Source organism: Tenrec ecaudatus, chromosome 3, assembly GCF_050624435.1.
Source record: "Tenrec ecaudatus isolate mTenEca1 chromosome 3, mTenEca1.hap1, whole genome shotgun sequence".
In the NCBI taxonomy this organism is placed as follows: Eukaryota; Metazoa; Chordata; class Mammalia; order Afrosoricida; family Tenrecidae; genus Tenrec; species Tenrec ecaudatus.
The window spans coordinates 203,229,733-203,255,403 of record NC_134532.1 but is presented as its reverse complement, the minus strand read 5'-3'; the positions used below and the strand labels follow the sequence as shown (position 1 = coordinate 203,255,403).

General features: G+C 45.5%; 1 protein-coding gene across 1 annotated transcript in view; it reads left to right on the top strand.

The window, feature by feature from the left end:
* The window catches only part of SLIT2 (slit guidance ligand 2), a 404,634-nt gene that overhangs the window by 343,398 nt on the left and 35,565 nt on the right, over positions 1-25,671 (top strand). Inside the window, exons 29-33 of the mRNA XM_075544484.1 lie at positions 190-329; positions 14,488-14,581; positions 20,622-20,759; positions 20,880-21,120; positions 23,917-24,047. Of these exons, the coding sequence (XP_075400599.1) occupies positions 190-329; positions 14,488-14,581; positions 20,622-20,759; positions 20,880-21,120; positions 23,917-24,047 (744 nt within the window). The remainder of the gene's footprint in view (positions 1-189; positions 330-14,487; positions 14,582-20,621; positions 20,760-20,879; positions 21,121-23,916; positions 24,048-25,671) is intronic.

Genomic DNA, 25,671 nt, shown 5'->3' with positions numbered 1-25,671 from the left:
TGTGTTTGGGAACATAACCTTAAATACTTACAACATATCATTCAAACACATTTTTAAAATCGATTTCTTGTTATTAAAAGCCATATAATTGATGACCATATTTAGGCTTATTTTGCATTATTTAAGTTAGTAATGTTTTAAAATGCATCAGAAACTCATGTTTTTGCCTTTCCTCTCCCCAACTCGCAGGTGTATTTGTGCTGATGGGTTTGAAGGAGAAAATTGTGAAGTCAATATTGATGACTGTGAAGATAATGACTGTGAAAATAATTCTACGTGTGTCGATGGGATTAATAACTACACGTGCCTCTGCCCACCTGAGTACACAGGTATGGAGACTGAGAAGTGCCATGCCATCCGTCAGTGTATCTGTGTGCGAGCTCCCCAGCCACCCCATGCCATGTGCTTCGTAAAGCATTCTGTGATGCACTCCCTGGTGGGTGGCTTAGAAATTAGAAGGAATGTAAACACCTGAAGGACTTACAGATGGCTGCAGCCAACCAGACAGAGACCCAGCAAGCTGAGTTGGGATGGAGCCATCCATCATAAAATGTCCAGCAAAGAGAAACAGTCAGACTGAAATGAGAGTGCCCACAATTGAGCAATCGAATGGCATGTTGTGCAAAGCCTTCCCTTCCCCTGTACAAACCGACACATGCACGCATGCATGTACACACACACACATACAGTTGAGAGAGTTCCAACTCCAAATGACTGCCTATGCAACAGAACAGAACACTGCCTGGTCCTGGGTTGTCCTGTTTGTCTGTCTGTCTGCGTATCTCTCTGAGAGGGGACTGCATGAAACTGGTGGAAAAATGATATAAAGGATAATGGCCTTTTTTCATTTTTATAGATTTTTTAAAAATTTCTTCGTGGGTAGGGTGTGTGTATGTGTGCGTTCGTGTGTGTGTTTGTATATGTTTGTGTGTGGATACATACACACATATATACGCATTCACACACACTCCTACATACACACACATATGCATGTGTGTATATATGTATATTTTAATTAAAAACTAACTCAGGTTATCCCATGCAAAGCCTGTGACTTAGGTCATTTCCCTTGCTTCTTGAGAGATAACCCACCCTTGAATTCCCTGGAATAATGGGCCATTTTAATACCTCCAGATGGCACCCAAAGGTTTGTGTACATAATACCACCTCAGCAACGACCAAATCCCCTGAGGTCAGCTGAGCTCAGTCAGGAAGGGCCTTGTTTCAATCACTGACAAAGTGGTAGAGTGAGTCAATGGTTAATTTTCTATTCCACTCCATCTCTTGAAAAGTCTCACTGTCAACTAGGTGACATTGACTCATGGTGTTTTCATAGAAGCAGAAGAATCTCCCTGAGGGGACATAGAAGAGCTGATCAAATTAACCCTGTTGTAATTTCTCCATGTGTACATACAGATACACATATTTTCATATGGAGTTTTTTATAGGCATATGATTTGCTCCTCTTCATACTTTTTTCTGCACTAGCGAGTGAGTGTTTTGCTCTTGTAACCCATGTCTCACTAAATTAAACTCAAAGCCTAAAGCTATTGAGCACTTTGGAGAGTCTTATGGGACAGTCATCTATTTATGTGTGTTTCTTTGGTGAGGTGTAGTGGTTACATGTTGGCTGTGATCTGCAAGATTGGAAGTTCGAAACCACTAGCACTCTCAGGGAGTAAGACAAGGTTTTCCACTCCCGGAAGCTCACAGGGGCAGTTCTACCCTGTCCTACAGGGTTGCTATGAGTGGAGTCGGCATGGACTAGATGACAGCTTGCTTTTTGCTTTTTCGTGATATATCTCCTAAGACTATCCAAAGTGCTTCGTTTTTTCCTTTGATAAGCCAACTTGCTATAAAGTCAAAGTTGATATATCTAGTTTAATCAAACCTTTTGGTGATCACAAACAAGAAACATCACCATTGTAAAGTTTTTCCTTCATCAGTCGTATTTAAAGTTGTTATTCTAATCAACATTTCCATTTCCGTGTTGCTGAGCTTGATAACGTAGCCTCCCACTGATTCTATGTATTTCAGTGTGATTTATGACATAGTTAAGAGTAGCAGAGGAAGACAAAACCATGAGAGGGCCGAGGCTAACATCCTCAACCACGAAAGACAAAAAGACACCATTTGCTGCACTTTCCCGTGGAGTTGTGAGGCAATCATTGAACTGTAAACCCTCCTGTGATGACCAAGCTTAGCCTTTTATTATTTCTCTATGGAGGAAAAAAAGGAAACACAAGTTTCCAGTCGACATTTGCGTGTGTTTGGTCATGATCATAGGTATAGACCGTGTACTGCTGGGTGAAGGGAATTTGAACATGCGTTCCGATTTTGCCCTAAGAAAGGATGCCCAGTGTCTCCAGTATGCACCCCTGCCCAACATGCACCCAGTTTTAGGTGTCTGGGTCAGGTTCAGGTGTGACTTCGCTTTCACATTCACATGAGTAGTCTTGGGACACTTGCCATTTGCCTGCACATCCAGATCTTACAGTCCTTGGGTAGTTGAGTTTCATTGGGTGGAGAAATTCATGTTCTCCCAAGAATTCCAATGTTTGTATTTAAACCCATCACCTAGCATTTTCTTAGAGGAATAGAGTGGTTCTCTTTTCCATCCTTGTTCTAACCTTATAGAAAGGTCTTAAGAGCTTGCTTAATTAGTTGTCCAACCAGTTCTAACCACTGGTACAAAATGAAACCTAAGTATTGCCAGCAAATTTTCACTCTCTAAGGCCCTCTAGAACAGAGAAACCAGGAACTGATTCATATTTCCTTACTGAGGAGCTGCTTATGAAAACATTGCTTTTCTCAAGTGCCTTTGTGATTTGTGTTTATGATCATTTTTCTAGCTGAGGGCCCCTGGTCTTATCTTTAGATGTATCACTTCTTAGCTCTGCTCCATTTCTTTTGAATCTTTGTCTTTATTTCTCAGCCTTCGTTTCCCAAGTTCCCACCTTGATAATGCAGCATCTTATGCACATGCCTTCTCCCATCCAAAGCGATTAGAAGCTTCACGGAGAAATTATTAGGAAGCTCCAATCCCGATTGTCTCAAGGCTTTCCTTGAAGCACATAACAAAACCCCAAAGCTTAACAAGCCCCCCTTTTTTTGTTAGCCACAATCATAGCTGTTTGTATGCTCTCTATAGAAGCTATTCTGTGGGAACTTGCACTGAGCACTAGGTTTAATGAAACAAAAGCAAACTCAGTGTCATCCAGTTGATGCTGACTCATAGTGACCCTATAGGACAGTGTAGAACTGCTCCCTGTGTGTACCAGGGCAGGAAATCCCCTCTCTCTCCCTTGAAATGCGGGCCTTGACGCTAGCTGCCCAACTGGATCCACTATGCCGTTAGCCATAATCTGTGCAAAGGTTAAATAAAAGTATTGAACTCAATAGAGCAAACTGGGCATGAGGAACGTGGGAAAATCAGAACTGTCATTCTGGATTGCTAACTTTACGGTCAGCAGTTTGGACCCATCAACAACACCCCTGGAGAAAGATGAGGCTTTCTGCTCTCATAAAGATTTTCAGCTTCAGAAGTCCACAGGGGAAGTACTACTGTGTCATGTAGGGTCTCCATGAGTTGGAATCAACTCAATGGCTATTAGTTTGTTTTTGTTTATTTAACTTTGGACTAGGTCTTAAGAGATATGCAGCATTTGAGTCTTTTTATTAATCTAGCTATCTACACAGGGCTCTTTGTACCTCCTCTGTGAACTACAGTGTTCTAGTGCACATGTGAAATGAGTTCCTTTACCAGATCTCAAGCAACCATCTGCAGATTCTGAAAGCAATGTAGCACATAGATGAGCATTTAATTATAGGACTGTATGATTGAACTCTAAGAGTTTCATATCCTGCTCCATACACATCTGCAGTTAGGGGAAATTTTTTCTTTTGATGTGACTGTATTGTTTTAGATTTAACTTTGGAATCTGATTAATGACCATGCAATCTGGGACCAGAAACCCCACTGCATTCAGGAACTCTAATTATGTTGTAATTGTTTAAAACCCATTCCAGTCACAAGTTGATTTTTTTTCTTGGAAGGGTTTTCTTCTTTCTTATTCGAGAGTCCAAAGTCATTGCAAAGAGAAACTGCACTCTTATTCATTTGGAGCAAATCAAACACCGTGAAAGATGTGTATAAATTAATGTAGTAAAAGCTACTTTTTGATTGTTTGTTTCCCTATTTTGGTACCAGACTGTTCATGATCTGGCTAATGGAGAAAATTCTGAAATCAGAAAGCAAACTGACACTTGTCAGAGAAGCAGGCGTATGGTGAGCAGGCTATAAAACTCAGAGAGAGAGAGATCTGAAATAAAACGAATCACCATTGGAGATTTATGAAGTGTTATGTCAGCCCTGAATCCAAAATATATCACAGTAAATAGTTATTGATTTATTAGAGGAGAAACTCTTCGTTTTTGTCAGTCCAGTGAATTGGCCACATATATCTTAAGGGTCTGTATAGTTTTTCTAGTGTCTAAACTGCACTGTGCACTCTCCACCCTGATCATCAACGCTGGTCTTCCCTACCCAACTCGGTCCATTATTCGCCCGCTTCTCCCATGCCCACTGGGTGTGACTATTGATCGCGAGTGATGTCCCGGCGATGTTGATTCTATTAAAAATCTCATTCACCAGGAATCCAAATAGAAGTCGTTACACGTAGGACTCGGAAATAAGATGTTGGACGTGTGAACAAATCATGTTAATTCCTTCTAAACTTTTGACTTGCACATGCCTCACCATCCTGTCCTTTCTCAAAAGAAAGCCTTACTGCTGCCTGCGTCTTCCAGGAGCCCCGCAAATGACACAACTCACACCCATCACATTGGGAATTGTGTGCCTGGCAGCCCTGTGACGTTGGGAAATCGACCCCCTTTCCTTACGCTTTCAGGCTGACTTAGGCGTCGGATTGAAAAACAGTGACTTATCCATGTATGCAAAACGTCAGCACCCTGGATTGGCTCTGTCTTAATTCTCTCAGTCCTCCTAGGGACCCGTGCAAGTATGATACAAAACGGGCCGCCATGGTAAACCATTGGAGGGCCTCCTGGGCCACTGCGTACAGTCAGGCAAATGGAAAGTTCCCGGGCAAAAGAGGGATAAAAAGACTGAGGACAGCTGTTGAGGGCCATGGGAGAGCACCTTCACTCTGCTGCTTTGAGCTGTTAGCTTGCCCTTCCTCCACTCTCTCAGATGTGCCTCCACACCCACACAGCACACGACAGATGCTTGGACACTTACAGCTGTGGGGGTGCCGTCCTCTGGTCTAGACACAGGCATGCTCTCTGTGATGCTGTTTACCTCTGACCTCATTTTCTCCATGTTTGTGCATGTGGGCCGGCTGTAGTTAAGGAGTCTGAGCCGGGCTCCAGTTTGCTAGCTCACCCCCCTTCCCCCATGCCCACCGCCCCATCCCTGCTTCTCTGCTGTTAATGCCGCCTTGCACGCCGGCTTCCTGTGCTCTGCTGCTGTATGCCAATGTAAAAAGTCTTTTGTCTCTTCTGTCTTTGTCGCTGCCAGCTGCTAATCTGAATGAGGTGGAAAAAGGTTAGTTGCCTTTTTAAGTCTGTTATGCTTTTAATTGCTGTCCCCCTCTGTCTCTTAAAGCTAAGTCGATTTCTCTGTATGCGCGTGGTAAAAAGAATGTGGTGAAAGCGATCCATCCAAGAAGTCACTCAGGCCCTTGATGGATGGATGGGCAGCTCTACCAACCACTCTGAAAGGAGCTTTGGAAACGCTCCTTGTCAGTCCCACGAGCGTTCTGCTTATGGCAGAAACAAAGTGAGAGTAAGGAGTGATTGAGCGTCAAAAGGAGGAGTGGATGCATTCTCCTTTACACGCTTTCAGTACGTTCACTTAGTGAAAGGGCTCATGGCTGTGCATTGTTTTAATAATGATGAAGTGTACCATTCCCTTCTGCGCCCAGGTCGCAGTACTAAGTGTTTAAGGCAGTGGGAATGCTCCCCAAAGTTTACATTGAACTATTTTCAGTCATTTGAAACAAAGATGATGTCTGAAGGTGTATACTTTAGTGGAACCTTTTAAGGAAGCAAATACCCCTATGCCTGAAAAGGTGGATTTATAAATCCATTTATAAAATGGATTAATAAAATTCATATTCGAGTCCACCAGGGGTCCTTGGCTGCATTCTAAGTGCCTTGTAATCATTGATGCTGATACTGCCCAGATAACACCCCAGATACTTGCAGACCCAGGAAAGGAAGTCCTGGTGTGCTTAGGATGGCGGGGGCTTGGCTAAAGGGTCCTGCTGGAATCACGGTGGACTTACACTGCATGTGAGACCTTTTGCAATGAGAGCAGAAAGCTATTGAGGAAAGGGATTCTGTCGCAGCACCCTGGCTCTGGGCTGAGGGCGTCATTTCCACGATTGCCTTCTTTGGGTGATTGGTCATCCACTCTCCCTGTGTGCAGCATTAGACCTAAAGTGGGGAAAAAAGAAAATGGTTTCATGTTCTAAGAAGTTACAGAAACACAGCAGGTGAACGACCCTGTGGATTAATGCCTCCAGCCGCCCAATGCTGTCTTTCCTTCTGGCTTGTACTAATGCAATTGGTGGTCTGGGGCCGGGCTGTGGAAGGTCTGAGTCTGCCGGAACAACCCGCCACAATTACTCCGTCACAGGAATGCGGCCTGAAAAAATCCTTAAAGATCCTCCCAGAAGCGTGCTTGCACAGTGAAGTTGCGTAAATTAAATCACTACGTGGCTCTCTGTGGGGACTACATTTCATACTTAGGTTTACAAAGGATGCCTTTTGCTTCCAAGAATTTGCCCCTGGCTGAATTTGCGTTTTTAAGAGCCATCAGCCAATTTCCTTTTTCTTTTCTTTATGAATCCCAAAATGTCATGAGAAGGTTGCCTTCCAGTTCCATTAGAGCTCCTCTGTTAGTTTTAGGTCAATGAAACGAAGCTTCAAATGAACAGCTGACATAGAGCTAACTCAAAAGAAGTGTGCAGCCAGGAGCAAGCCAGGCACCGGCCTGTGGGAAATAAAGCACTCAAGCCCAGCCTGTGGCAGCCTCGTCCATTCTGCCTCCTGACCACCCACATGCTACACAGTAGAATTGCTCCAAGGGTTTTGCTTTGTTTTTTAATGTAGCTTGTGGAGTAGCAGGTTACACAGTGGGCTGCTAACCCCAAGGTCAGCAGTTTGAAACCACCAGCCACTCCACTGGAGAAAGAGGAAGCTTTCTAGCCCATAAACAGCTGTAGCCTCAGAAATCCACAGGGGCAGTTCGACGCTGTCTTGTAGGGTCACTATGAGGCAGCATCAACTTCACAGCAGTGAGTTTGGTTAGGTTCAGTCTTTGTAGGAGTGAATCGCCAGACCTTTCCTCCACAGCCCGTGTGTGGATTCTGACCGCCACAAGGTTAGTCATCAAGTGCAAACTGTGCTCCCCTGCAGGAATCCCCATGTCTTGTAACTAGGGGGGTCCATGGCAAAGCTATCTCTCCCTGATCCGAAGGCATAGACTCTAATTGGAGGAGAGGGGCCGCTCTGATGAAGGTAGACGCAATCCCTTCTCACCTGCAGTGTCTACCAGACCTGGCCCTTTTTCACGTCCCATAGTGATGATGGTGACCAACAAGCTCTTCTTGGACTCTCCCTGCTGTGGAATCGTTGCTCACTGCACCCAAGGATCTGCCATCGGTGTTTAGAGAATGAAGTGCCGGCGTAGAATTCAGGTGTAGAGAAGCAATCAGTGTTAGATAAGGGAGTGATCGAGAAAGTCCCACATCACTGTATGTGTAATTAATTAATTACTTCCCCAGCCACTAGGTTATCTTCCAGTGGATCAATCAGGTGGGACTGATGAATGAATTTGTGCAGCTGATGGGAAAATCTCCAGGCTTTATGCCTGATACCAGGCAAAGGGCTGGGTGGTTCAAATGATTAACATGCTCAACGACTGGCCAGAAAGGTTGCAAGCTCAAGTCCACCCAGAGGCGTCTCTGAAGCAACCTCTGGTGAGCAACTTCAGCAACATCAGCCATGGACAAAACTCTATGCAGCCCAGTTCTACACTCACACAGGTGGGGTGGCCAAGTGACGGCATCAGCTGAATGGCCGTTGCTTTGGGTTGGGGTTGACATTTGAAGCTGTAGCACCTCTTTTCTGTGAAACAGAGATACTTAAGTCTGCCTGATGCCCCAATGCGCATTGAAGAAGTGCCTCGGATAATGCAATGAATCCCCCTTCTGATGTCCAATTGCCCAGCCTCAACAGTATCAGGGACTTCTCTTTATGACAGACTGAAGCCCCCAGGTCACTTTTATGGAGCTCAGATGATGTGCTGTCAGTCCTGGGCATAAAATTCCTAATGGGAACTCGATAGAGAAAATACTACCTACACTAAGGACGGTTGTCAGGAGGCGAGGGTTTCCCACCTGTGCAATGCTTGTGGCTCTCATTTTCCTCTCAGTGCACATCTCAAAGACAGCAGCATGATGGAGGGATAGGTCTGTGGTTCTTTTGACTCCCCCTACCCCCACCCCCAACATCAACAGGGTAAGGAACTTGGGAGTGCAGAAGAACCGTGGAATTTGACAGCCTCTGGAAGCTTGGCATGTCTCCTTCAGCTGAATGGTTTCTTAGTACTGGTGCATTGTTTCGTTATGAAGCCCGCATTAATAAGTGGCCAAGTCTTTGTATCAAAATCAATATAGCTGCAGCCATCCTGGAGGTCCGCAGAGGACAGAAAACCGGCACTGCAGAGGCTGCGCCGGCAGGCTGTAGGTGCCGTGTGGTCCTCATTCACAGTCCAACATTCTGAATGAAGGCTTCTCAGAGCATCTGCGTGTCTGGAAACATGGCCACGACTCTGTCGCCATGCCCTATGCAGGCAGTGCCCAAGGTGCCCGGAAAATAACACTTAGCGGGTACCCCATCTTAATCTGTTTGATTGGGATTGACTTCTTTTACAGTGGGATTCAGCTCTTTGCTGAGCTGCCAGGCGCTGTCGCCATGGGCTCTGTTGGTCAACCTTAGTGCGCCACTGTGGGACTACCTGAAAACAGTTTGTTGATGGTGTTCATTTCTTAGAAGAGGGGTTTTCTTTTGTTCCCCCTTCCCCGTCCCCATTTTAAAAAGTTCACACATATTTTTGAGGACACAATGTATGCAGGTTCCAGGGCTAAGTGTCAAAGTGACAGAAAAATCCACAACATTTGACCCTGCCTGCAGGTTCCATTGAGGTCAGTGATTTCTACGGTGCAAAGCCATCCAAAGACAGCAAGAGGCCAAAGGTAGTTGGTTTACTGGTTTGTACTTATGTGATGAGGAAACCCTTCCTGAATATGGACACTATCAAACTTTCTGCCGAGTAAGCACGATCAAGAATCATCTTTCCTATCACTTGGGAAACAAAAATGCAAGCAACATGAAATGCTTTTCCACAAAAGAAGCATCTGAATCTCTTCGGGTTTCACCCGATTTTCTATGTCTTTCTATGAAGATCAACTTTAGGCCCTCGGCAAGAGTGATTGACACAGTGCAACAGTGACCTTGAACATGAGAACAATTGTGGAGAAGACGCAGGACCCCGGTGGTGTTTTGTTTAGTTGTATGTAAGGTCGCTGTGTGTCAGAACAGACACAAAGGCCCCTAACAACAAGAACAATGAATAGAACATAGGATTTTATTTAGTGACAGCGTTCTCCATGTTTGAGTGTCTCAGTTTTCATGCTTACGTACCAAGAGGACAGGTATCACTGGCGGATGTACTGTCTTCAGAAGCCCTAGAAAACAGTTCTAATCTGCCTTACAGAGTCACTATGAGTCAGAAAGAATGGACCCTAAGAGAGTCCCTGAATGTATAAAAATTAGACACTTTGCTCTCCCAGGAAAAGTTGGTATTTCTAATCCACCAAGTTGTGCCTCGGAAGAAAGACCTGGTGATGCACTTTTAAATAACCATACCCATAGTTAAGCACTATGAAGTACAGTTGGAGCCCGAAACACAAAGGGCCCCTCTAAGTTGGTTTGTGGTCTGACCAACTGACCTGATTTCCCTTAATGAAATCGCAGCCCCTCAGATTACCTCTATTTCTCTGCTGCTAAGAACTGGATTGGATTCCGGTTTAGATATATTCTGAAGGTGAACTAATTGCTAAGAGACATCTCAGGAAATGCACACAGGGCAAACCCATCAGGAAGATTCAGCACCTTCAAAAAGTGAGAAACAGAAGCAGGCTGACAGTGAGTGATGGAAACCCAGACAATGTTCACCACCAAGAGGATGGTCACCATGAAGGATGCTGAAGATCCCAGGGAAGCCTGGCATAGGCCTCTGCTGCTGTGGCCAGGTGCCAGCATTATGACCAGGAACAGAGGAGATCACCAGGTCCAAGAGGGAAAGAGAAAGCTACGTTTATTCCAGGATCAGTTCCATCACCCTGCCTTGGTTGACTCCTGTCCTCCACACAGCCATGCCCATCCTGTTCTACATATCCCACCCCACACCCCACCCCCACCATGTGAACAGAGACGTTCCCCTAACTTTATGTGAACCAAGAGCAAATGAGACAGGTACGGTTGCTTTCTTTGGAATGGGATGGAACTTTTTGCATCTGAGAAGGAGGAACCTTCATATTGCTTCATCTTAACACTTCTCTGATACGCCGCATGAGTGCTGATGCTCACATCTCCTGGATCTCCCAGCTCATCTCCCTCGTTTCCTGTGCAAATGGTCAGTACTAACCAGAAGAGTGAGTAGCCTCTCTGGGCGTCTTTAGAAACCCTCCCTATCCAGTCCAGACACAGATCCACTGCAAGCTCGTCTTGTCCCATGCCAGTGCCCTCTGGGACTCCTTTCTTATCATTTCAAAAGTAGTATTTTTGCCAGAAACCATCCATTAAAATGTCATGTTTGACATTTTCAGTACCTAGGGAATATCTAGTTGGTGCCAGGTACTTTGCTAGGACGGGAACACACACACACAAACAGCTCAAATCTCACTGCCATTGAGTCAGAGCCAATTCACAGTGACCCTATAGACAGGGTAGAACTGCCCCTGCGAGTTTCCGAGATTATAATCTTTACAAGAGTAGAAAGACCCATCTTTCTTCTGTGGAGGGGCTATTGATTTTTAACTGTTGACCTTTCATATCAAAGCCCAATGCAAAGCCACTGTGCTACCAGGGCTCCTTGAACACACAGGTAAACACACACAATCACCGTCAAGTTAATTTGTACCAGTGACAACTCAGTGGGCTATAGACCAGCAATGCTGCCTGGGATCTTTTTGGCTATCCTCTTTCTACCAGGCCTTCTTCTGCACTGCTGTTCCATGGTTTTGAACCCCCAACTCTTTGGTTCATATTAAACCAAAACTCAAACCCAAAGCCACCAAGTTGCTTCCAACTCATAATGACCATAGGACTCCATTGAGTTTCTGAGGCAACGACTCTTTACAGAAGCGCACTGGCTCCTCTTTCTCCAGTAAGGCTGCTGGCGAGTTAAAACTGCTGAACTGTGGGTTAGCAGCCCCACACTTAACCCATGGCACCACCAAGGCTCCTTACACGGTTGGTAACCAAAGGCAAACCATTTGAGCCATGCAAAGACCTACAATGGGAATAAAGGTACTCTGTATCCTTTCTTTTAAGAAATGAAACCTTACTTCATTTTAGCCAGTGCTTTGGTTTGCGTGTGTGTGTGTGTGTGTGTGTGTGTGTGTGTGTGTGTGTGTGTTCCCTACTCCCATGTGTTCCATCAGAGTGAGTGAAATAGCTCCATGGGTTCTGGCTTCTCCCGAGCCTTGCCAGAGCTCAACCTGCACCTGTGATGTTTGACCCTCCAACAAATGTGTGTCCTGGGGATTCTGTCGGGAGCGCGATCCCTGACCCTCCTTGGTTACAGGCTGTCTGAAAACGTCAAACCTGGACTTCTGCTCCATTGACTCAGATTGCTATGTTCAGCCCCAGCTTCACTGTGATGAATTTGAATTCTCCTTTATCCTCAAAAAACCCAAAAGCTCACTCTGTACGATGACAAGAACAAGCTGTCACCCAGCACCCACCCCACCAGCATCACACAGATATAATCCCCAGAATGGACTCTTAGAGAAGTCTCTTCCAGAGAGAAGAAACTGATCCAGTCACACCTCACGGACGCTGGCAACAGTTCAGAGTTCTGACATATACCATGTATCAGGATCTACAAATGCTTGGGTTGTAGGTATTTACCCAATCTGAATTGGCAGGGCTCACTCAAGGAAATTCAATAAATAGATGTATTTTAACTACATCCTTTCCTACTACTATATAAGGAAATAAGTGTTTTGAATATAGAGTGGGTTGAATTGGGAAATTCCTGAAATCCTAATCCAAGGACAAAATGACAAACTTGTTCTCGGCTATGCCTGGTTCAGGGACTAAATAAGCCTAGGCTGATGATGCTGTTCATTTCTGAACTTGTTAAAAAGTCAAAAATGTTACTTCCATGACTTCAAGTGTGCCTGACCTCAGTCGGGATGTTTTCAGTCTCCTCCACCCATGGAAAAGCTGAACCATGAACTAGCAAAATGAGTGTATTCAAACTCTAGTTGACACCAGAGCCTGCCAGAGGAACAAACGCATCTGCTATGGAGGAAGCCGAGAATGTGACCCTTCATCTCACCTACTTGGGAAATGCCATTGAAAGAGATTAATCCCTGAAAGAGGAACAGCGTGCTTGCTAAAGTAGATGGTCAGCAGGAAACAGGAAAGCCTCCACTGAGAGGGATTGCCTCAGTGGCTAGAAAGACGGACTCCAGCATAGAAGGACGGCCCAGGACCGGGCGAGAGACCGTACCTGCTGCACTTCAGACTTGAGGAGTGAGAGCCCACACAAGGACCCCGAACAACTACTTATCAGACGTATTTCTTTGTTTGCTGCATAGAAAACAAATGAAAATGATTTACAAGTACGGTAGAGAGGGAGAGCCCTGGTGGCCCGGTGATTACAAGTGAGCCTCGAGCCTCAAGGTCCACAGTTCGAAACCACCAGGGACTCTTTTGGAGAAAGATGGTGCTTTCTACCCCTATGAATAGTTCGTCTCGTAAACTCACAGGGCAGTTCTGCCCTGACCCACAGAGTTGCTGTAAGTCAGCATCGACTCGTTAACAGTGAGAGAGAGTAAAAAAAGAACTTTGTTTACACCTATAAATCATATATATATTCATATGTTCAGTATATAAGAATGTTTCCAGCTTGTCATCTATATGTGTATAGGCCAAATGCCATTGAGTCAATGCTAACTCATAGCCACTCTTAGAGCAGAACAGAACTGTTCCCTCTTCTCTAGACTTTCCCAGGCCTCCTCTTTCTTCCTCCAAGAGCTGGGGTTGACCTCTCACCATGTCCTAACCAACCCAACAAGTAACCCACTTAGCCATAGATTCGTGTATAATGCTTAATCAGCGATTTGAAAGTCTTCTTTTCTGAGCGCATCATGTAAGTGTGCACCTGAAGAAATGACTGCAACAGCCAGACACACACACTCATTCCACATAGGATGTCTAGAACTCCCAGCACTCTGTTTTCAGCTGTCCTTCGCGGATGACTGTGCCCATCACAAGCCACCTGATAACTTCCACCGCAAACATGGGACTCACCTGTCCAGCATGAGCCTTCTATTAGCATTCTTTCCTCTGGGGTTCTGTGGAGGTAACTCAAGGAGATTTCTATGGCGCCGGTATGGGGATTCATAGACGATGTAGTGTTCTCCTGAGTGAGTAAGATCCTGGACACTCTGAAGAGTTGGTTTTTTTCCCCAGACATAAAAGGATAAATACAGATTATGTCACTTATGTCAAGTTCAAAAGTTGAGCCAACTGTTCTCAGGGCTTGTCTTCATTTTCACTGCCATTGAGTTGATGTCTACTCGTAGTGACCCTCTAAGACAGGATAGAACTCTCTGTGGGTTTCCAAGACTAGCTCTTTGCAGGAGTAGAAAGCCCCCATCTTTCTTCCATGGAGCAGCAACTGGTGGTTTCAAACTGCTGACCTTGTGAATTACAGACCAATGAGTAACCACTGCACAACATTTGAGGAGTTGGTAGCAAGAAGAAGGAAGAAGGGCATTTCAGGAACGCTGGGTAACAGTGTTTCCGGATGTAAATGCTGGTGAAATAATTGTCTTCAGCTTGTCAATATTAAACTGTGCATTTCACCTGTGTATAAAATAAAACAACGTGGATTAAAAACATTGGCTTTCCTTTTCTTCATTCCAATCATATGTTCCAAATGGGGCTCATATTAATACTCAGAACAATATTACCATAGTGATAGTTTTTCCACATTACTTTAAAAAACCAGGTTTGGATATTCTGATCACATTCCATGTGTCACCTCCCCCCCCCACCCCCAAGCACGCCCTGCTCTAACTTCTGAGAGCGTTGACACAGGCTGCTGACAGGAGGCCTCTTAGCCTTCCTCAACAAACTCATAGCGTTTGCATGTTACAGGGGAGCTTTGTGAGGAGAAGCTGAACTTCTGTGCCCAGGACCTGAACCCCTGCCAGCACGACTCCAAGTGCATCCTGATGCCCAAAGGATTCAAGTAAGTAGACATGGCTTTGAGGCTCATGCGCAGTGAGATGCCACAGGTTCTTCTCCAGGGAACCCATCCGCCTGTCAAGAAGCAGCTTCAGACTTTGTTGAAGATTACAGGGACACGCTAGAGTCAATGACATCTTTATAGATAGTCCTATCACATCATGGACTATTTTTCTAATACTCTGCAGGAAATAGAATGTTAAAGGTATCTCATATCTCTTTCTGGGGAATTCGTTATGGAATAAGCTAGGCTTTGCGATTGTTAGCTGTGATGGAGTTGACTTCGACCTTATGAATATCAGAAGCAAACAGCGCCTGGTTCTTCCACACCACCGTTCTTCATGAGCTGGCTGATAACTTGCAGGACAAAGTGTCCTGTCTAGGCTCATTCTCCCCTTACTCTGTGATCTTTGATGTCTTGGAGTCTATTGTTGTGCAGTTGTACCATGCCTTCCGGTCTAGGGGCTTGTCTTCCATTGTTCTATTGGGTAGTGTTCTCTTGTGGCTCATAAGCTCTTCATTGTCCTGGTTTAAGAAAATGGATCACTTGGCCTTTCTTCATAGTCTGTGTTAGTCTGGAAGCTCTGTTAACGTGTGTTCACCATGGTTGACCCTGCTGATACTTGAAATACCAGCGGCATAGTGTCCAGCATGACAGCAAATCACATCTGCTATGTTGTGACTGAGAGGTGTTAGAGCCTGTGGATATATGATTGTTTAAATTAATTTGAAGGCCATTTAAACAGGTCATACCGTCTGAGTGTTTCATGAAGGTGAATCTGTGATACAGAGGAGAGTTGGTTTTGCACAGAGTTGAATATCTTTCTGTCTGAAACAATGTTTCATTCTGCCAAAATTGGACTACCATCATAGTAATCATGTGTCCATATTGCCCAGGAAGGTCCCAATTAAGGCCTCTTGTCTCAGGGAAATTATTAATAGTATCTTTTCACCTGGGATGAGAAAGGCAGCAGTCCAGCTAGGCATGGTTGAGCTGAGAACTTCAAAATCACTTCTGCTTTTCCTCAGCAATTAGCGTGGACTCTATGGGGTGTCACATTCAATTACTCTTGGCACAATCATGACTTAATGTAAGAGTTCGTGTACAGCAGTGTCTGTTTTTTTTAAACTGGTGGTAGTTGAAGGATAATGTGACCCAAAATCTTCTGTTTCAGCCTGAGCAAACCACCAGGAGCCTTTGGGTGGCTGTGTGCAGAACTCAGGTGGTTTACTGGCAAAGACACAGCTGGGCTTTATACTTTCCCTTCAGGGGACTTTTCTTTTTGCTTCTCTCTTAAAAAAAAAATGTTTTCAGGGGACTTTTCGAATACAGCATGTTACCACTACGCAACTCTCTGGTTTATGAACCCACAGTTGCCTGCAACAGCAGGCTCAAACGTAAGAGCAGTTGAGAGGAATGGAGAGGACAGGGAGTGTTTTGCTCTGCTAGGAAGGGGTCGCTATGAGTTGGAGCTGCCTGGATGGCACCTGACAATGGCAGCCGCTGGTCTAGTAGAGAAGATAGAGCGCATTATGCAGAGTGGCACCGTTGCATTCAATGGTCAAGTGGAGGGCATCATCATGAGTCCGATTTGACTCCGGAGCAGTGAGTTTGGGTTGTAGTTTTTCACCCAACATAGATCTGTTTTCCGATTGCCAACAGCGGAGCAGGGCAGCTAGGCCTACTTGATGTTTTTTATAGGAATTCACAAAATTCTGTCACTTTCACCTACTTCGCTCAGTCACTTTCGCATACTTCAGATGAGATGAGATGGCCTGGGTTTCATTGCCATGGGATTCTGATCATGGAAATAGCCCTCGGGTCAGCAGTAGTTGTGTAAGAGGGGCTGTGACTTGGGCTGGCACCGTAAGATTGAAATCTTAGCAAAGAGATGGTCGGCCGTTCCAAGTTGAGGGAAAGAGAAACTTTGAAAGCCCCACACCACCTCTTAAAAGTCAAGTGAATGACGCCTTAATTCTCAAGTTTTCCTTGATAAACACAAAAGTGTTTAAACACCTACTGTTTCAGAATATAAGTGATAAAGCACTTGACTGTTATCTGAAAGGTCGATGATTTGAAACCACCATCTGCTCCGTGGGGGTAAGATAGGGCAGCTGACTTCAGTAAAGGTTTACAGCCTGGGAAAACTCCCGAAGCAGTTCTTTTCTGTCCTGTAGGGTGGCTGTGCGTCAACGCTGATTGATTACAATGGGTGCGTTTTAGAACATCCAGCTGTTTCACAGCACGCTCTGGTCCCGTCCAATGCTTTGTTATTAAGGAAAAGAGAATATTTGCTTCCATATTTTTTGTATCTTCATTTACAGCCCTACACAAAAGCCTTTTGAAATCAATTTTGTACAGAATTCTGTGTCACATTTTGTTCAACTAGAAGTGATGAAAGTTATTTTAACTCCTACTTTTTTATATCTGTCCCCAATTGAATTTAAAAAATTAGAAGTACATTGGTTATGTACAAAATAGTACCTGTTTCGTTTGTTTGTTTTTTCCTTTTGTCTCGGTTTGATTCTTGCCAATCACAAGGTATTTTCTAGTGTGTTTTGCCAAACGTTATTCCATGTTGCTCTACAAAGTAAAAGGTAGCAAACCTACATGCTCCTCCCAAAGAAAAGCAAGACGTGTCATTTGGGGTGTAGAAATACAATAAATGGCACCCCCCAGGAAGGGGAGTTGCGAGAAGAAAAAGGTTAACACGGTGAGAAGTGACTGAAGACACTCTGCTGACCAAAGTTGTTTGGACATGTTGTGCTGTGACTTCAAATTCATTTTCTTACTGCTAAGCTAACAGAGCTGGTTTTCCTTTTCTTGTTTTATTATATACCTCGTAAATCTCCTAAATTGCTTTAAGGCATTTTTGGGCTATGATAGGCCATCAGCAGTATTCCCACGCATGCATCTTACTTAGTCACCATCAGGGATCTCAGACACTGTAGTTTATACCCCTTGCTGTCTTCACCACACCTTGTCAGATAATAGAGCCGAGGGGGGCGTGATGGGTTTTATTGATAGTACAAACTGGAGGGAGTTCCCAACAGAGGAAAGTGTTGATCTTCCTGTGACTCCAAGTTCTAATGGGATTGAGAATGTGATTTGTGGCGGAGAGATGAGAAAGCAACTTGTAGACATTTACTGCGGTGAGTGTGTGCTTCACAGGTCTTTTGCTTTGAAAACTTTTCTCAGCTAGATTGTCTTTCAAAAATACTGCTCCTTTCGAGGTTGGGTGCTTGCGCTACACTGCTCGTATTAACATGGATGGAAGTCCAGTTCTTGGGTCTTGCTCACCTACTTGAGAAGCCATATATGTCCATGCAGGGCCCATTTACCTTCCCACTTGATGACTGCGCTCGGTTATGATGAAGCATTAAATTCAACTGGCTACAGAGCCAGCACGCTTATCCAGTGAGCTCATTTTGTTTCTTAAGCAGCATTGAAAATCGGTTAACCCTAAAGTTACCCACTCCTATTAGCTCTAATCCACCCCTGCTCCTAAGGCGACTTTCAAATCCAATTCTCATTTCCCCCCAAGCCCTTGGCCTTCATGCATGTGGGTGCTCTAGCTGTATTCTTCCACTTACAGCCAATGGCTGTAAAATGAAGACACCAGGAATTAGTGTAGACTAAACCATAAAGGATTATATAGAATTATAAAAACCTATTTTGATGATATTTCCAGTCCCTGGAATAGGACATCGTACTTGGCAAAGTGTAAAGTCAGCCAAAACTCATCAGACCGCCGAGGAGACGGATTAACACAGTGGCTGCACAACATACAGAATGTTGTGAGGAGGGTGCAGGGCCAGGTGACACATCCTCCTCTGACACCTCGGGTTTCTGTGGGTCAGAATGGGCTCCAGGGCACAGAACACCTGGGATTATAAGCATTTACCATTCATAATATCTGAAACCCCATACGAATTGTTTCACTGGTATCGCTTTCTTTACTATGCTGAAAGTGTGAGGTAGGGATGATTATTACTATAACGTATTACAAAAGAGGAAACAGAAGTTCAGATAAACTAAATACCTTAGTCAAATCTCATTGTCTTATGTGTAAAGTACCTAAATTGTAAAGGCCCAATCCTGTGGAGGGAAATCCCCGCCTTCTGGCTTTATTTGTAAGTTGGTGACCCCTTTCTCAAACACAGAAATGTTCCTGAGAGCCCAATAGGTAAAATGAAAATGGCAAGGGAAGGCGGCTAGGAGAACAGACAGACAGGGCTAGGAGAACAGACAGAGAGGTTACCAGAAGCCCACTTTGCCTGCTGGTTCCCTGAGGTATTGTAGTTCCTCAGGATATCATTTGAAAAGCATTCCCAAGACAGAGTGCTTTGCCTGAAGCAGCTGTAAAGCTCAAGGTCCTTGGTGGCCTGGCTGGAAACACCAGTGGCCGACAAGGGAGAAGAGCAGGCGTCAAGGAGCCTAGAGGGTTAATGATCGAACACGTAGTGCCGTGGTTCAAAACCCCCGCACTCTTGTCAGTGGCTTGGCATCCATTCCTGGTGCTGGTGCTCAGAAAATGGGTGCCCTTAGGAAAGGCACCTCAGGTCGTTGTCATTTAGTATGACAAGAATGGCGACACCTCGGCTCACCTCCTCAGGGCAGGTCACGTCTTCAGGGAAGACCAGTTGCTGGGGATGGGCATCGTGTTCAGGGAAGTGGAGATGGCTGGAGACGGTAGCCACGATCATGGGCTCAAGCACACCATTCGTTCAGAAGATGGCGCAGGACCAGACCGTGCTCCCTTCTGTTGTGCAGAAGGCTGCCGTGATGGGGAGAGCACTCAACAACTACCTTGACAACAGCATTGAGGATCACAGGATCTCCAGTGTCACAGGGTTGTCCTGGGGATTCAGTGAAGCCAACGCAAAGAGCTTCGAGTAAGGCCTAGCACTAGAGCAGCGGTTCTCAACCTGTGGGCCGCGACCCCTTTGGGGGTCAAATGACCCTTTCACAGGGGTCGCCCATTCATAACAGTAGCAAAATTACAGCTTTGAAGTAGCAACAAAAACAATGTTATGTTTCGGGGGGGGGGGTCACCACAATAGAAGGCACTGTATGAAAAGGTCGCGGCACTAGGAAGGTTGAGAACCACTGCTCTAGAACAATGCCCTCTGGTTCTTTCAATGCCTAGCCCATGTGGGCATGTTGGAAAATTGTGCAGGGGACAGGCCCTTGGGATTTTACATCTGCTCCCCTTACCTCACCCCACAAGATCCACCTCATTCTGCCATTACAAAAATTTAAAAAGCCTGGGCTCAGTTAGAATGAGAGTTTCCAAAGCTAACATATTTGCTTTTCTTAAATTGATATTCTGTTCAAGCGCCTCCAATCTGTATGAGAAAAGGAAACACGTTAATCATGTGTATAAATATGCTTAATCTTGTCAGTAAATTTTACAACCTGGCACTTTCATCATTCCCAAGCGCATCCGGCAGAGCTGACAATAGAGGAATCTGTAGGCAAACATTCAGTGGGAGGGGAAGGGGAAGGGGAGGGGAGATATATGGAGAAGCGCTGGCCACATTCAATTATGATTTGTGTTGTGGATTCCCTGAACCGTAAGGGACATAAGAGCCCCATTTCTCTGATCATCACACTGAGAAGCCAAGAATATTTTGAGGACCAGTGCTGTTTTCTGTTGTTGTTGTTGTTGTTTTCCATCCAGTCGATTCCGACCCATAGCGACCCTATACACAACGGAACGAAACATCGCCCAATCCTGTGCCATCCTCACAGTTGTGCTTGGACTTGAGCCCATTGCGACAGCCATTGGGTCAGTCTATCTCCTTCCTCTTTGTCCCTGCCCTGCTGTCAAGCAGGATGCCTTTCCCCAGGGACTTGTCTCTCCTGACAATGTGCCCAAAGCCAGCCGCTCTCTAGGTGCCTCTTTATTTCCATTTACTTTAAGCCTATTCCAAGTAAGTTCTGTGAAGATCACACACACACACACACTTAACAAAGAACAACCATTTTACTTCCTTTTGCTCTGTTGGTTTTGAAGCCACCTTCTCGCTTATGCCAACAGGTGTGACTGCACCCCGGGGTACATAGGTGAGCACTGCGACATTGACTTTGACGACTGCCAAGACCACAAATGTAAAAACGGAGCCCACTGCACAGACGCGGTGAATGGCTACACCTGCATCTGCCCTGAGGGGTACAGGTAAAGTGCACATAACAGTGCGTATGGTGTGAGTTCGGTCTGATTGGATTCAGTTTGCCCTGGTCCCTAAGTACAGAGACAATGAACTTGTGGGGGTTTTTTTTGCTCTTCCCTCTTCAGTGGCCTGTTCTGTGAGTTTTCTCCTCCCATGGTCCTCCCTCGTACCAGCCCCTGCGATCACTCCGATTGTCAGAACGGCGCTCAGTGCATCATCAGGATCAATGAGCCGATATGCCAGTGTCTGCCCGGCTACCAGGGGGAGAAGTGTGAGAAGCTGGTCAGTGTGAACTTTGTAAACAAAGAGTCTTACCTCCAAATTCCTTCCGCCAAAGTTCGGCCTCAAACGAACATCACTCTTCAGGTAAGATGCCTCCTTTCCCTATAGCAATACACGATCAGGCCCTAGACCAAATTCTGCCTCAGTGATGAAACATCCCCGGGATCATCTGACAGGCAGTGCTCCTTCGGGGAAAGGCTTCAGGAGTCCGTTTCCTGAACATTTCTGGCTTCAAAGCCAAGTGGAAATCAAGCGTGGTTTAGTCCCTTTAAAGATCCTATAAGGAGCCCTACTGGTGCAGACGGTTGCACACTGGACTGCTCACAGCCAGGTTGGTGGTTCAAATCCACCAGCCCATCCACAGGAAAAAGATGAGGCTGTCTTCTTCCATAAAGCTTTACCATCTGGGGAACCTCTAGCGAGTCACTATGAGTCAGAATCAACACAATGAGAATGGGGTGCTTCCTTGGGTGGAAAAACACCACCCCTCCCAAGCCTCCTCACTAGATGGCTAGTCAGGGATACCTCCAAAGAAAATGTTGCCAATCTGCTTCCAAAAAGTCACTACCTTGACAACTCCGTGGGGCACAGTTCTACTGTGATACTTGTGTACATGCACACACACACACACACACACACACACACATATCCACACACAGCTGTCTGGAAGCGGAATAAAGCCATCAGCAACTGGCAACAAGAAGGGCTTTATGTTCCTCTTAGTTCAGGGGTGGGTTGTGCTGCTGAGTAGCGAGCCGGAAAAGACCGCCACCAGCCATGGGCTGCACCTTGGCCCAGGGCTCCACCACCACTTGCTACTGGGTTGACCATCAAAGCGTACATGTTGTGGACTTAACCATTATAGTGTAAACATCCTACCAAGTTACTATGCACATTTGCAGCCTCACTTCAATTTCTATGAATAGACTGGATTTTCTTAAAAACACCAAAATGATGCTAACGTTTGGATTCTGACTCATGGCAACCGCTGAGCGTCATGTTCCCTGCGGGTGACCACAAGTGTAAAGTGTACGCCAGTCGAGCTGAACATCAGACACTTTTCAATGGCTGGCTTTTCCTCTGGAAGTAGAATGCCAAGGCTTTCTTCCCAGGCACCTCGCTCCATTAGCAGCCAAACACACCGGCCATCTGGCACCACCCAGGGCCACCTAGGCTGGATTTCCAATTCCATTCCAATGCACATCAGTCTTGTCGGAAGAGAGGACTGTAGGGTTTCCAAGACTGTCTCTTTACAGGAGCAGACAGCCTCATCTTTCGCCACAGAGCTCCTGGGGATTAAACTCAGGTTCACATCCAAAAGCATAAACCACTACGCCTCAGAGGTGTTAGGATTAAGTGTAATGAAGTTAGGGTGTATGGAGCAAATTGTGTCCGCAGGCTTACTTTCTCTGGTTAGCAGATTTTTTTGTTGAATGGCTTTATCACATTCTCTATAGACACCCCCCCCCAACTTTCTAATCCCATTTACACTGACACTCAGATAAGGGGACAAGAGTTCTTTTCAAACTGTGCTGAGCAGGACCTTGGAAGGTGGCAGGTCTTCTTTGAGGAGCCTGTCACCCTGCCTCCCAGTGGTTTCCATATCAAATTGATCAGCGTCTGTGTTAGTCTGGGTTGACTAAAGCAACTAATTCATAGGGACACTCCTATGTGTATAAGAAAGAGCTTTATATACCAGAGCAGTTGAATATTGAGAAAATATCCCAGCCCGGTCCAGATCAAGTCCATAAGTCTGATATTAGTCCATATGTCTGATACCAATCTATAATGTCCACTTCAGACTCACAAAACACATACAATGATGCCAAATGCAGAAAGATCATAGGCCAGTGGGTGGAAGGTCCTGTGAAACCAGTGGCAGTGTAAGCATCTCAGTGCTGGTAGGGGTCTCCATGTGGCTTCTCCGGCTCCAGAGTTCTGGTTCCATCAGCCTCGCTCTATGTGTCTTCTCCACAAGGATGTCTCACAGGGAGCGAGCTGAAAGAGAGCGTGTGTCTCCTGCCTCCAAGGAGAAACTACAGGAGTTCCCCGAAGCCTCTGGAGAGGGCCAAGCCCACACAGAAGCCTCACAGGCTATATCCTGATTAACAGGCTAGACTCCACCCCTACACTCTTAATCCTAAAATTGACACCAATTGTGTAACTACCACAGAGTCATACACAGTGGGGTCCTCATACTTAAACCCCAATTTGAACTTAACGATGCCTTCAGAAATAGCTAACCCTCATGGCACAGTGATTACAAGTGGGTCTGTTAACTGCAAGGCCAGCAGTTTGAAACCACCAGCCGCTCCTTGGGAGAAAGGCGAGGCTTTCTATTTCCATAAAGAGTTGCAGTCTCAGAAACCCAAAAGGGCAGTTCTATGCTGTCCTATTAAGGTCCCTACAAGTTGGAATTGACTCGATGGCAGTGAGTTTTGCCTTCAGGAACCCAGAACCTCCAGGGAGCAAGGTAAAAGCAGACTGGCACTGCTGAAAATAATTTGTGTTTTAATGAAATATAGAAGTTTTAGTTGTAACGTCTTGTCACATTTCATACCGACCCATAAAGGCTATACTAGGAGCAAAATGAGTAGGTAAATGAACGCCTTCAGCAAAGAACCTTCGGAGCACATTCGGTGCGCTCTTACTAAGGTGCCTGCTAGTGTTCGTTTGAGTTCCTTCACTAGGAGGTGAGGAACAAACCATCATTGCAATAGCCAAGGCTTTGGGTGTGGAGTGCAGTCTAAGTTTGCCATAGCCACAAGGAGAAAGTGCATCAGAGAACCAGATCTCCCCTTAACCATCTCCAGTTGGCTTTGCATGCACGTGGTTGGGTTGGCTGTGCCCCCTAGTAATGCCTCAGCTGCTTCCTGCCAGATTGCCACCGATGAAGACAGCGGGATCCTCCTGTATAAAGGTGGCAAAGACCACATCGCAGTGGAACTCTACCGGGGACGTGTCCGGGCCAGCTACGACACCGGCTCTCACCCAGCTTCCGCCATTTACAGGTGAAGATCTTGCAATTACTGGTGGAGGTGGATAAAAAAAAAAAAAGTTGTTGCTGATGAAAGAACCTCTTTTCCTCAATGATTCTGTAGCAGGGAGGGCAGGAGGGAGGCATTGGGTCACTGGAAGGACGGTTTATGAAAAGTGCACTAGTAGGGACCTGTCCAAGGTTGGTCATTTGAGAAGAGGTGAGAATGGGTGTGGGCAGGGATGGCGCAGAATCTGGGGCTCGTTGCGAGGAGCTAGAGTGATCGTGGAGAAGCCTGCCCAGAAAAGACGCGTGACCTTCCATAGAGAGATGTCACTAGCCCCAGCGAGGCCTCAGTGAAAGGATCTGGGCTTGATAGGTTCGATCCTCCTTCTCCCCAGGAGCTCCTGTTCAACCTTGTTATTGGCTAAGTCAAAGCCTTAAGCTCTAGGAGTCCATGACTTCCCATGTCAAGTGCAAGTTTCCCAGCCCGGTGGATTGTTTGAACTTAACCATTCATGCAACATCTATTTAACAAGCACCTACTACTCTGTGCCAGGCAATATTCTGAAGGGATCCAGGAGGTTTTCAAAAGGACATTCTTTTGGGTAAAGGAGAGGGCCACGTTCAATGATAGATACAGAAGTGCACTCAAACATAGCAAGTATCCCGAAGATGGCACGGACTAAGGCAGGGTTTCATTGTGTTGCACATCAGGTTGTCATAGATCAAGTTTAGGGCCATGATAGTGTGAGACATCAACTAGTCTAAGCTCTAAGGAATAAAACATACGGGTCTTACACTTAACAAACAAATGGACACAAAAGAATGTTACAGGCATTCTTGATCCTTCAATTTGGAGCATTTGGAAGTGTCTTTTTAAAATCTGTTTATTGGGGGCTCATACAACTCTTTTCACAATCCACACATCCCTCCATTGTCTCAAGCACATTTGGACATTTGTTGCCATCATCCTTCTCAAAATATTTTCTTTCTACTTGAACCCTTAGTACCAGCTTTTCATTTTCCCCTCCTTCTCCCACCCTCCCTCCCTCATGAACCCTTGATAATGTATTAATAAATTATTAATATTTGTATTGTCTTACACTGTCTGATGTCTCCTATCACCCAGGGAGGGGATTATAGGTAGATCCTTGTGATCAGTTCTCCCTTTCTTCCCAAACTTCCCCTTCCTCTCCTGGTATTTCTACTCTCATTATTGGTCCTGAGGGGTTTACCTGTCCTGGATTCTCTGTGTTTCCAGCTCTGATATGTACCAGTGTGCATCCTCTGGTCTAGCCAGATTTTTAAGGTAGGATTAGGATCGTGATAGTTACCGTAATACTATAATAACATTGATATATTGGAGAAGTGAAAAGGGGTAGTATTCAGGGGATATATCCATCGTGGTGGAAATACAAGCCTGTTCCTTTGAATGGTGTTTGCATTTGACTAACCATCGGAGTCCCTCTGCTGGGTGCCAGCACTCAAGTTCTAAAAGCAAGTTCCCACGCTGATTTCTTCCCAAGACAGAGAAAATGGCCTCTGTGGAGCGTGCGTGCCACAACAGTACTTGGAGTCAGGTTTTTCAAGCAGATAAGTGGATACAGCAGGTCAACTCTGAGGAATAAATGTGCTCTGACTCTCATTGCTGAAAT